General features: G+C 41.4%; 1 protein-coding gene across 2 annotated transcripts; it reads right to left on the bottom strand.

Moving 5' to 3' along the window:
- Positions 1-75: 75 nt before the first annotated feature.
- On the bottom strand, positions 76-13499 carry LOC137589243 (endosome/lysosome-associated apoptosis and autophagy regulator family member 2-like). 2 transcript variants are annotated; one of them, XM_068306850.1, is made up of 22 exons: positions 13201-13499; positions 9865-9985; positions 9513-9702; positions 9280-9427; positions 8888-8977; positions 8696-8801; positions 8427-8576; positions 8221-8309; positions 6557-6737; positions 5955-6083; positions 5615-5705; positions 5307-5409; positions 5015-5152; positions 3868-4140; positions 3467-3640; positions 2897-3086; positions 2720-2816; positions 2545-2646; positions 2286-2412; positions 1847-2025; positions 1098-1260; positions 76-499 (listed from the first exon to the last, which is right to left on the bottom strand). In XM_068306850.1, exons 1-22 carry the CDS (start codon positions 13438-13440, stop codon positions 428-430), a joined length of 3153 nt encoding a protein of 1050 aa, XP_068162951.1. In that variant the 5' UTR covers positions 13441-13499; the 3' UTR covers positions 76-427. The 2 variants fall into 2 exon arrangements, with proteins under 2 accessions (XP_068162951.1, XP_068162952.1); XM_068306851.1 differs by having other exon boundaries at positions 76-496.
- Positions 13500-13591: the final 92 nt, after the last annotated feature.

The following is a 13591-nucleotide window of genomic DNA, read 5'->3' as shown; positions in this document are numbered from 1 at the left end:
ATGTCTACAGAGGAAAAGTCTTTGCCTGTTTATGAATTCTAAACATCAACACACAAACCTAAAGTCACATGGGTCTTTAATTAAGATTAATAAATCAAACATTGTTATAAATACAAAACTCAGAACAGAAAATACCAAATAAAAGTACAAAACATACAAAAAAAATTAAAAGCATGTTTCTCCTGCAGCTGCCTCCCTTCAGCATCCATAGCATGAAAGCAGCAGTTTGTTCTCCGTGGATTTTAGAGTCAGGAGGAAAAACCATCGTCCAGTTTTACACCATCCAAGTAGTAACTATTTTCCAGTAAAAACTGTGGTCTACAGTGGTTCCTCCCACAATGAAGACAAGGTAGAAGACACAAAAGGAGGTTAGTGCCACTGTCCCAAACTGTTCTTCATCCTCCTCTCTCTTTTGGTCGGCCTCTGCTTATCCCAGGACCCATCGATCAGACTGGGAGGAGTTCAGCTGCACAGACTCACTGCTCTCTCCATTCTCCTGCTGAAAGTTAAGACATTAACAATGTTATTTAGAACCTCTACCATGACCCTACAGGATTGTAAAGTTCTCTGGAGAGGTTTTGCCAGAGAGGTTAGCTCTTTGGATTGATTCACACGTGTGAAAAACAGTCTAACTATACTGTGTACAGTTCAGCAATATAACACATTTCCCATCTAATTGTTTTACTTCAGGCTGTTAACAGAAAGTCCACCCCAGTGATGGAGTTCTAGGAAGGTAATAAGGTTAATAGGTTAATAAGGTTAATCTGGATGTAAATGGAAAACATAAAATACCTCTACGTCCTATAATATACAGTCATTCCAACAAAATTTCCTTGCATTGCCCCCCGGTAAAGCAGTTAAATAATGTGATTTACAAAAAAGCAGCTAGTGGCAGTTAGCAGTGAACTTGAACATTAAAATAAAGTCATTCACTGAAGAAGTGTTATGCCATTGTTGTTTTGCTCATGAACACTTATTAGGCCAGTAGAATTACAAGTCACATGAAAATTAAAATTTACATGTTGAAACTGAAAAAGATTGACGGCTAACACTTTTAAATTAAAGTACAACATGCAGAAGTTGAATTAATGTCGTACCTTATTTGCGATAGCTCGGAGTTTCCTGAGCAGGGATGGTTTCTGGGTGTAGACCACGTCATCATCAGGCTCCTCCCCCTCAGCCAGGGCGCAGCTGTCGGCAGCGGGCAGCTCACACTCCTTGTTGGCAGACATCACCAGGCGAGAGTACTTGTACTCCAGCCTGACCACAGGGACACCATCATCATCATGAGACAGTGCTGCATATCGTTTATGAAAAACAACAACAACAACATTGTTTAACAAGAAACACGTGAGGCCGATGTTTTCTGTTTGTACCAGTGGTTGATGTTCTAAAACAGAACTTTGACCAAGATGAATATAGAGATCATAAAACATATGTCTCTCTTGAAAAAACAAACAAGCAAAAGTTTGATATTGTCATGTTACATGTCACATAATTTGTGAAAAAAATTTAATTTTGTACTTTGTATGAGCGTTAAAATCCTGTATATTCTAACGACAACGTGCTTAGACAAAAGATTTCCTATGAGAAAGCCTTAACCGTGAAGATACACTGCTTCATTTTATAGTTTACAGACAAAATGATTATGATATCTGTTAAAACCCAAGAACAACTGTAAACTAAAACCAAACATAGCAAATAAAACTGTACTCCTCAAAATTGTTTTTATTGTTTTTTAGCCGCTGACATCATGACCTTTAAAATTCTGTCTCCGTGACCTTCACAAACATGTCGGGTCTCCATTGAGTATGCGCATAAAGTCAAGTGGCCAGAGGCCTCTGACCTCTTGTTTTTCTTCCAGAAATAGCAGGTGAGGGAGATGAGCAGCACGGCGACGAAGGCCCCACCACCAACCCCTGCCTTCAGCCACAGAGCGATGGCCTCACACGGAGAGGAACGTCTAGGAGGCAGCGACACACCTTTGGTGCACACCTTCGGCTCGTTCCACACATACAGAGTTTCCTAAATGTGGAGGGAGACAGATGGAGAAATTCCATGTTTCGCTTGTGCAAGCAAAAATTTGGCTTGAAGAATTACGTACTGGAACAGACAGAGATGACAATGTCCTTCATTTCTGAGGTTAGCAGTGAAGAAGAAGGATTGTGTCACAAGGTAAAAGAGTGAATCAGGTTTGGGATTAATATTCAGTTTAATTTAACATCAATGTAGACAAGTGTGTCCTCAGTGATAGAAAGAAGTGTGTTTGTGTATGTGTGTGTTACCTGGACACCCCCCTTACACGCGCCCTCTATCTGGTGGTAATCGTTCTCGGTGCAGCGTGGACAGGCAGTGGCACTCTCCCATAGGAAGTGAAACGTACAACCGTCACATGTTCCTGCAGGACAAGAGCTGTACAAAAAAAACAGATGACGTCAGTGATCTTTTTTTTTTCTTTTTTCTACATGACTTCTTATAATTCATGCTAATTTATAGAGATTTATAAAAACGTTAATTGAGATTTAAATTTTTTTTTTAACCTACCTGGGCACTGTAGGTTCACCTCGCTCAGACTTTTCGGGGTTACAGCGAACAGTGATGACTGAACTACGACCCCGATCACATGAGGCTGTTGCCTGTGTTGACCTGAAAAAAATGTAAGAAGCATTTAAGACTTGAACAGAACAAGCATGCACACAAACTGTCTCTGATACTACACCTATAGTAGAAGTTGATGTCCGGAACATCCTTAGCATTTTCAGGAAAAAGCTCTGGTATAGCTGTCACGCCATTGAGGACGGTGTCTACCGTCGCTCCTGGAAAGTGACGGATATAGGGAAAGCCAACATCACCAGCTTTTCTCCACGCAGTCACTTACTACCAGTTGGAATCATACCGATGAAAGAATCTGCAAGGCTGATTGACTGGGAGGAAATGGCCATCCTGAAGCCCCGCCCATCTGCCGGGATGATGGTTGATTGACAGATGAAGCTGTCCACCGAGTTGACAAACTGAGATAAATCACTCTGTTCATCCTTGCTGGACACATCAGTGACGTTATCTGTGCAGACAGCAGCTCTCTTCCCCTTTAGCAACACAAAGAACATAAAATGTCATTAGCTGATTGGGTTTAATGTTTCCCTGCGGCTTTATCAGATTTTTATCAGACAAACATGATTTCATTCCACAAATTTACAAAACAAGATATGGAAATCAGTTTGTATGCTAGATGGAATAATTAAATGAAGTTACATTTATTTTTTTAGTCATTTATTTTGGTTTCCATGCCTGGGTGTATTTATTTGAAATCTAATTATTATCATGAAATTGGCAAAAATGTTCATTCTCACAGTGTTGAAGGAATTAAGAAAAGAGAGCCAAAATCTATGTCTATATTTGGGCTCCCCTCATTATTAACTGGTGTTGCCACGAGATTTAATCACGTTTACACATTTTTGTGTATTACCTCATGGCCACAGAGGCTCATATTGAACAGGTGGAGATACTTTGTGCCTTTAGCAGTGAAGCTCGGCCCAATGGTCAGAGACACCACATCGCTGAGGGGGCTGAGGTCAAAGTTTAATGTGCGGTTGTTCTCTGTGTGGGTGAAGGAGCAGTCACTGTAGCAACGAGAGTGTTCCTGAAAGCAAAGAAAATAGATGAGAAACTTGACACAGATCAAGTTTTATTCTTACTGTTGAAATCAAGTTTTCAGGATTCAGAAGAGAGATCTAAATTGTTGACAATTTTTTCCACAAAAGCAAACAAGAAACCCCCACTTATTTATTAATCTGCAAAGTCTTCTCTGAATAAATTTTATAGAATGGATGAAATGACACCCAGCCCTAAACCACAGGAGTTCTTTACCTTGTTGCTAATACTTCCTGGCCCGCAGGCAACACAAGCGTCCTGGCCGTAGGTGTGCCGCCCTGCCAGGTGTGTGTTGGGTGGGCACTCCTGGCACTTGTTGGTGTCTCTGTCGATGTAAAACCCAGCGGGACATGGAACACAAGATGAGCCAGCCTGTTGGGAGTTCTGGGGCACCAGAGCACAGACCCGACAGGATGAGGCCACTCCATCCAGAGCATTTGTCACACTGATGGAGTAAATCTTCACCATGTCACCGACATAACGACGTACCTATGATTATACATAAAGAAAACAAAAACGGAAAATTTAAACTGAGCAAGTTACATGAGGTGATTAGTTTTTTCTTTGAGATTTTTGTGCAATTTACAGTTAAATTCAAGTAAATGCTGTAGAAGAACGTATGGATTTTGTCTTCTTCAGCTTCTCTGGTTGGATAATGGCAGTATTTTAGCAAAAAAAGCCCAAACACCAGATATAGACACTAATGTCTGGGCGGCAGTGGCTCAGTGGTAAAGCGGGCGGTAGAGCAGGTCGTCCTATGATTTAAGATCGGCGGTTCGATTCCCGCTCCCGCCCCCCCAAAAATACCCGGAGGTGAGCTGACAGTGGGAGGTGTCAGCTCATCTCCGGAGCACTGCCGAGGCACCCTTGAGCAAGGTGCCGTCCCCTTTACAAATTGCTCATTTGAGGCGCACCAAGGAGCTGCCTGCCACTCTACCTCCCCTGCATGCCTACAGGCCCCTTTGTGTGTGTGTGTGTGATACAGGGGCCTGTACTCACAAATATATATGTATGCATGCGTTTGTAATCAGTAGCTAGAGTGTGCTTTCTTAATTTCCCTTCGGGGATCAAACCAGTATATAAAATTTAAAAAAAAAAAAAAAATTAAATGTGTTAAAGTGTAAAATCACACAGGTAGTGTATATATTTTACCATCTTTAGTATGTTAGCATGCTAATATATGTTATTAGGTACTAAACACAAGTATAAATACATCCAATATTCCTTTAGTTTGGATAAAAGTGGTGAACCACAAACATGATTTGCTAGCTGATAAAACAAGTTCCTCCCTTAGAAAACAATAAATTCATGGTGGAATGTAGATTTTTTAGGGATGTTATGATACTTTGTGTTTTCCACTTACGTCCAGGGCATGGTTTGTCCTCTGGAAGGCCCACGTAAATGTAACAGAAGAGTTCCTGGTCATGCTGTGTGAGAATGACTGTTTGCCCTTATTGCCTTCCCATGACTCCACCACTGTGGTGGACTTACTGTTGACATCCTGCGGTAAAACAATTAGATGGGAAATATTGTTGAACAAAAATATGCACAATGGTTTAAAAAGATGAACTGGAGACAAAAGGGACTATTGCAGTTTGTTGCATTATTATATCAATCTGTTACAAACATGAAGTCACACACAGCAGAACACACACCATCATGAAGTAGAGTTCGCAGTCGGCAGAGCAGATGGTCTCAAACACAAAGGTTATTCTACCGAATTCACTGCCGGTCATACCTGAAAGAGAGGCTGGGACCCTACCACAAAAAAATACAAACGTAGATTTAGAAAAACAACTACCTTTTGAAGACCAGTGTATTACATTTACTGACATTTACAGTTAAATCAGATCAGAGATTGACCTTCTCTTTCTGTGGTGTTAAAGCCTGGATAGTTCCATTAAAATTTCACACAGAAAAAATAAATGTGTGATGCAGCGACTGTGAAAGCACACATACTTACTTAAAGCCAGGCACACGCAGGGTGAGGATGAGATAGTCATTATCTGAACTGCTTGCTCCACTGCGAATGTGGTCACCCGCGACTTCCCATCCTGAAGTTCAACAGATACACAGCTTTTGCATGACACCTCATTTATTCTGGATTACAGACTACTGGACGTGTAGTTAAAGATATATTTTATTGTGTTATCAGAATAGGCTTCAATATTAGAACAAATATATGTGTTAACTGTTTTTGGTTCTGGTTAGTTTCTAAGGACTAATTATAAAAGAATCAATTGTGCTGCAAACATATCCGCAAGGCCTCATTTATGCTGTTATTGCTGTTTTTTTCCCCTCACCATTCAATTCATCGCATTTGGTGTTTCCCACGTTGAAACAGGAAGTCTTCATATTCAAAGGCAGGACGTTCCACCATTTATACTCGTAACCTAACACGGGCTCTGTACCTGCAGGGCACTCACTACACACTGGTATACACACACGTACACACGTATGCACACGTGTGCATACGCACGCGTGCACACACACACACACACACACACAAATCTTCATTTAGATGTAATAATGACATTTCTCTCTCTGGTAAGACATTATGTATACGCAAGAATCAGAACCTGTTTCTTTTAAAAAAGTACATTCATCAACATACCCGTTTGGTCCAAAACACTGAATTAATGTACTGTTCTTTCTCCTTTTATAAAATATTTGTTTTATATTTCTTTAATTCACCTTAAAATGCTTTATTTGCTTAAATGTAAGTTTTAAATTTTAAGTGAAGATATATTTAGCTATTTCTGGGGATGTTATCTGCACACCAATCAGTATGTTAGTGTGACGCAACAGTGAATTACGAACAGTTCCTTGACGTCAAAATCTTCAACTATTTAAATAAACTACCAGTAACTTTGGGACAATAAAGACCAGGTGCGGAAAGGTTTACCGTTGGTGCCATCAGAGTGGGTTCCGGATGGGCAGGGGAAACATGTGGAGTCATTGCTGTTGTAGTAGCCAGGGTTGCAGGGGGGGCAGGGCTCTCTCTGCCCTATTGAAGGCAGCTCTACAGCTCCAGTGACGTCGTCCAAGCAGATTTTTGGTTCCACCCAACGATATAACACCTGAGTCTGAATCCAAGAAAACCACAGAGGTTACGATAGGAAAGGAGAGAGCTCTCAGCCTAACAAATATTCACACACACACACACACACACACACACACACACACACACACACACACACACACACACACACACACACACACACACACACACACACACACACACACACACACACACACACACACACACACACACACACACACACACACACACACACACACAGCATAATATGGGACCTTTAAGGATAAAGTCAAGTTTAAGGTTTAGGGTTAGGATTAGAGTTATTGACAGGGTTATGATATGGGTGATATGATATTTTGTTGTTAAAAGCAGCTAACGGTAACTCCCGTCACCTCCAGGCACGTTCATGCTGTGGTTTGTAGTTTATAAAGTGCAACACTACATTTATTACGGAGCCACATGACGTGTAAAATCCTATACTTTCCAAAGTAAGTGAGGTTTTATGAGATACTTTATATACTTAAGAAGGGGAGAGAGGAGAGACGGGAACCCACAGCACCCTGCAGGTCCGCGTGGCAGCGGCACACAGAGTGTCGTAGCGTAACGGTCGTGTAAACTAATGGAGGGATAAACGTAATTATAAAGTAGATGAGATAAGTCAACAACTACAATTACTGAAAGGTCATAGCTGAGGGCCAAAGAGGCTGATTCTGGTGCAGTTGATTAATTTACTAAACTTTTGTTCATTTCTTTTCTCTTCACAGTGTGTAAACCAAAACATAACGACAGAGTTTCACTGTTTTTTATCAGTTCACATGTAATGCATTAAAAACCAATTCAGACAAAAGAGACCGCATTATCCTCTGGTATGAATGAGCCGTTTGTTATTTGATGTTTTGCTCAGACTGAATATATTAAAGGAAGGATGAGATGGAATTTTCATGCTGGTCATGTCTGACTCAAGGATTCGTTTAAGGATTCAAAGTGTTTATTGTTATGTGAACAGTAAAGAATAAGGTTTCTTGTAGAATGAAAATCTTATTTTGCCGTCCACACTGAATGCCACCAGAATTTAAGATAAGTAGATTAATTCATGATCATGTGTGTAAAGCATATAACAACGCATAAATATGTTAAGTATTTAAGTATGTTTCCTGAATCAATGAAAGGAATACATTTTCTTTCTAATATGTTAGACATTCAAAGATCAAATGACAGCTGAACGTTACAGGTTGATAGATTTGACATCAAACTGAGGGAAAATTATGGGAGAAAGGAAAATAATTAAGATTAAAGTATTACACACAGTCCCAGTATTTAACCAGAGTGGTTTGAGAGAAGGAAGGAATTATTGATCCACTGTTAATATGATAAAATAAAGAGTCCAGTGGCAGCACAGAATTCATTTGAAATGATGTTGACAGAAGGGCTAATGACAAAAAACATACAAAAACATTTAAATGGATTTTTTAAATGTAACTTTTTTGTAATATTGTCAACAGATATTCATTTGTGTGACTGTTGCTGACCTTTCCTTCGCTGTCACAAGCCGTGTGGATCTGGAAGTAGTCTTTCTCTGAGCATGGCGGTCTCACCTTACACTGTGCCCATCCCTCATCTGAGAGGGGAGCAAAAAAAAGATGATGATGATGAAGTGTGAAGATGCCGACACCATTGACACAGGAGGAAGAGAAAAAAAGGATGAATGAAGGTTCTAATTTTCATGTGTTTGTACTTGAGTAGTGTTGGTCAGGACATGGTGTACAGGACGATGCGCCCTTAATGGAGAAGGTGTTGCTGGGACATGGTTGACAGGATGAGGAGCCGGGAGCCGAGCTGAACCAGCCGGGCCGACAGGGAAAACACTCTGACGTGTACGCTACACCTGTGCGGATATGAAGCAGCAGCAAACACACACAAAAGTCATCTTATACCCGGGAGAGGTCCTAAACTATTTGAATCATGTAGTGTAAAATAACAAAATGTGTTTTAGATAAACTTTACCTTCTATCTGGATGTTCTTCAGCAGCACAGGTTTGACCATCTTGCCTCCCACTAGGATGCCCGTGGTTCTCCAATACAGTATGTTTGTACCAGACTTCAGAGTCACCTTAAAGCAAAGTAGGGGATTCACACAATGAAGCCAATGGAAACTATAATATGTCACTACTGAGACAATCAGCAGCAGGTACTCACTGTGTGTGTGTCCCACTCTCCATTGCTGGTGACCTTAATCCACTTCTGGTCGTCACTCTGGGCCATTTCTTGGCACTGCTCGTTTTGGACCTGAAAAAATGTCCATATAGAAACTTGTCATCACAAAACACTGTCAGGAACAACAGACGCTGAACATCTACAATACTCCTCCACTCATGAAAGCTATGACTGGAGGATGAGCTTCGAACAAAATCTGGAGCTAGAGGACATTTTTAACATGCAATTTCTAAGAATTTGATATAATATTATAAATAAGTTCAGACTCCCTGACTAAAAACAAGGTGGAACAGAAGATGCCAATATTAGTCTGTTATGTTTGTAAATGAAAACATCAGAACATGATGTGTTGTAGGAAACAGGCTGATGCTCACATAGAACTCAAAGAAGATGTTGTTGTCGGGGTACTGGTAGGTGAAGGAGACAGCGCCTTGTTTTTCCAGATGGACGGCGTAAACTAAAGACACCGTGCACTCATCACGATTTGACTCCAGATACACTCCCTGTGGCATCCATGAGGAGCTGCAGCACAGGCAAAACACACTAATAACATCTAATGCATATGTTCTCCACGTTTGACCTGTGAGACGGTGGATGTCTGCATCACCTGTTACAAGCTTGAATGTCCTCTGCATTTGGACCCGGCTCCAAAAAGCTAGCCAGGCTGGTGAATCCTATAGGGATCGTGTCCCATTGGTCAAAACGGAGGCCACTGCCCAACGAATAGGAGCCAGATGCACAAGGTGTGCACTGCTGTTTGGTCATCTCTAAGTATTTCCCAGCTGGACAGGAGAAAGCTGTGAGGGAAGGAGGAAAAACAAGAATCATGTTGACTTGTGAATACTTAAACACACACACACAACACACACACACACACACACACACACACACACACACACACACACACACACACACACACACACACACACACACACACACACACACACACACACACTCACAGCAGTCTGTTCCTCTGACTGGAGGTGGAAGGTCGGAGCAGGAGCCGGGACTAAGAGGAATGGCAACCCTCCATCTTGACCCTGTGCTGTCACACTCTGTGTACTGGTAATGATAGTCCGTCTATAGAACACACACACAGATACACCCGACATCAAAGTAACAAGTAATGTGTGTTTTGGGTCGAGAAGTTGACAAAATGCACTAAATTTACACTATCAAAACAGCTGTTCTCAGGGTTCTGTTGGATGTTTAAGAAAGGGAAAAGGCGTCTGCATCTTCTGGGTGTATGAAAATCCAGTTTTTCAGTCACACATTACTGGATGCTCATGACTAGAAGCTGATTTCACATTGTCATACAAATGTGAACACTGGATGGGTTGGAGGTTGTCAGCAGCAAAACTGGCCTTGATTACCACGGCAACCAAATATTGGAGTGGTAATGGACCATTAAGAGCACAACAGCAGGTCATCTGTACAGTGGCTGGTTGCTGCACTGTATTGATCATTTGAACTGGGTACACATTTATTCAGAAGACCTTACAAGTGCAAAAAGAACTGGACATGACATCATCTGGAAACTGAGATTACAGCTAAATTGATTGTGCAACTGGTTTGCAACATTTAGCAATTTTGTAATTTATCTATCCCCCAGTCTGTCCTTCCATCCGCCTATCTGTTTATCATTCTGAATTTCCTTGGATTTTTAAAAATTTATTTATTTATTTATTTATTTATTGATATACTGGTTTGATCCCCGAAGGGAAATTAAGAACGGATTTGCATTAAAACATCCCGTGAGTACAACACCTCCCATCACCTCCCCTGAACTGGCTCTTCAACTGAGCAGACAGATGAGCAAGTCGCTGGCTTCCAGGAGACACTGACATCTAGGTAGCAGCAAACCGGAACAATGAGTAGAAATTACCTGCAGTGTGTGTGTGTGAAAACTAATAATAGACTGAGAGGGATTGTTTGCAGACACAGGATGTGCAGCATAGAAAAGCTTAAGCTCTTTCAAAAGACTAATCACAAAAATGAGCAGAGCTGTAAGCCCCTCCCCTGCCACAAACAAAGACAAACAAACACAAATTTCTCCGTGAGAGGTTGACCTCCTCATTAACATGTAGCTTGGCAACCTGAGAGTCACCTGCTGTCTGTTCCTGTGGATCAACAAGAGGGCTGCTGTGGCGCAAATGTGTTAACAAAGGGGTGAAAAGGTGAGACCGATGAAGAACAACAAGTCTAATGTGTTTCCCTGGTCTCCCCAGCTGCCTGCGTTGGTTGTCATGGACACTGATGGCTTGTCGGGAGGTGGTGTAAGATAAAAATTAGTGTAGACAATCCAGCCCATCCACTGACTCACGAGATTGTGGCACAGGAGGTTTAAGATTTGTGAAAACAACAGTAAAAAATGGAAAGGAATCTTTGTTTTTTTGCATGCTGACGATGGATATTTTGTATTGAATGATGTTAGAAAAGTCCAAAATATGCTTGTTACGGTATGAAAGGAGGGAACACTCACTAGCAGATTCACTGTGTTGCAATTTTAAAATCAATTCTAAACAGTACCTTCTTGTATTAATGGCATACAGTAACGTGCTGTTAACGCCAATGCAATCTGGGAGTAAAAGTATGTGATGACATCCTTAATGTCAGATGCCATTCTTTACAGGAAAGTACTGTTAACTCAAGTGTTAACAGCAACTCTATTTGTAAGGGGAAAAAAAGCATGGAAACTAAATACAAAGATGCACAGTGCTGCAATCCATGGCATCTTGGAGGTCATAATAAAAAGTACTGTATTGTGCTTTTAAATGTGCTTTTCAATATTATGATTGAAAAATAGAATGGCACTCAATAGAACAACAACAACAGTCCCCTTAAATTCAATCACATCTCATCCAAAATCAAATTACACACCCCAAACTATAATTTACAAGGCAGACCAAAACTATGAAAATGTATTGAAAAAAAGTAGATTTCAGAGTGGCGGATCCTTGGCAATTGGTGACCGCTGTCTGCTTCATCAGCTGGTGGCAACTCACTCTACTGGATGGATCAGTGTGTTTCTGTCATACATTTATGATTATTGTTATTGTTTTGTTGTTAATTTGTACATGCAGTATCTATTGCTTTGTTGTCCGCTCCTGAAAGAGGGGTCCCTCCTCTGTAGTCTTCCTGAGGTTTCTTCCATCCATTTTTTTCCCCTACTAAAAGGGTTTTGGGGAAGTTGTTCCTCATCCGATGTGAGGGTCGTACTGCTCGCAGTACACAAAGGTCAGAGGGTTATCGTCCATGAGCAGATTGTAAAGCCCTTTGAGACATTTTCTGTGAATCTGGGCTATATAGGAATAAATTAACTTGAAACCTGAAGATGTGGGTTTTTTATTTTGATCCAAGCAAAGCTATAAATATACCTGATACCCCCCCCCCCCAAAAAAAAAGATGCCCATGTAACAACAGCACAACAACAGCAGTTGGTAGTGTTCTGAGGTATTAGTGAGTGTTCCTTGGCTAAAATCAATGCATTTGCTATGAAGCTGCAGAAGTGGTGGGAGGTTGTCCGTCAGTTTCAGATAAAATAAGATCTAGTAAAGGGGTGCGCGCACACACACACGCACGCACGCACACACACACACACACACTTGACTTCTGTAAATTACACATGCACCACTTGACATATTTTGGTATTTTGATTATATTCTTATTTAATTTAAAGGGACTGGAGGAGACTGAATCTAGTTTTTCTGTTGTCACATTATTTAGTCAAAGCTAAGTTAGCCTGCTGGATGTTATTAATACAAGAAAAAAACAAACATGAGAGCTGTTAAATTTGCAATCGGTATGTGTGGGTTTGAATTAAATCGAAACCAACCCCCCCCCCCTTTTTTTTTTTAAATCGGTACCATACATCCCGGATGCTGAGGACAACGCGCCGGTTGTCTCTCCTCCTGAGCGGGTAATCCTGACCCGTCTGGCGGCAGGAGGCAGCTCAGAGCCGGGATGAGGCAAACTGACAGCGTCATCTTGTTACGGAGTGTTTATGGTCAACATGAGCGCAGATTAATCCGATCTGCGTGAAGAGGACCGTGTGCGCTCTGCTAGAATTAAGACTCCGCTTAGAAAACATGGAAGGAAAAACGACCTGTAATAATGATGTTTTATTTCAATCTGGGAGAAGTCGATTGGACTTAAACACGTTGTTTATTTCTTGCATAAATTATATTTTTCTCGACGTTAACGCATTTGGTGATAATTTAAAATGCTGTTATGTTTTTAATGATAAAGCTGGAATAATAATAAAAACAAATCTTATGAAAGAGAAGCGCACTCACCTCATCGCACGGCCGCAGGTCTCTGTCGGCGGACGATGATAATGTGTGAGCGGTGATGACGAGAAGGAGGTACCGGGGGAACCAGGAGGCCCGCACCTGCTCCCGCATCCTCAGCTCGGATCGCAGACAGCCGGCAGACCGCTGCTCGGAGCCACAAACATGAACCGGGACCTGTGGCCGTTGATGTGATGGAGACCCGCCTGTTGTTGACGCGCCTGTAAACCTGTCTCTCACCCACATCCACAGCCATGCAACAACAACAAAAAATCGAAAGAATATTCCACTTCCTGTCCAGACTTTCAAAGTTAGAATCGTGTTCTCCTGTAAAATACCGAGTTTATGCAACACTATATCGGAAAACCGGACATAGAAGGACAGAAAAACAGTTGGC

Source organism: Antennarius striatus, chromosome 22 (assembly GCF_040054535.1).
Source record: "Antennarius striatus isolate MH-2024 chromosome 22, ASM4005453v1, whole genome shotgun sequence".
Taxonomy (NCBI): Eukaryota; Metazoa; Chordata; class Actinopteri; order Lophiiformes; family Antennariidae; genus Antennarius; species Antennarius striatus.
This window is presented reverse-complemented; position numbering and strand designations above follow the sequence as displayed.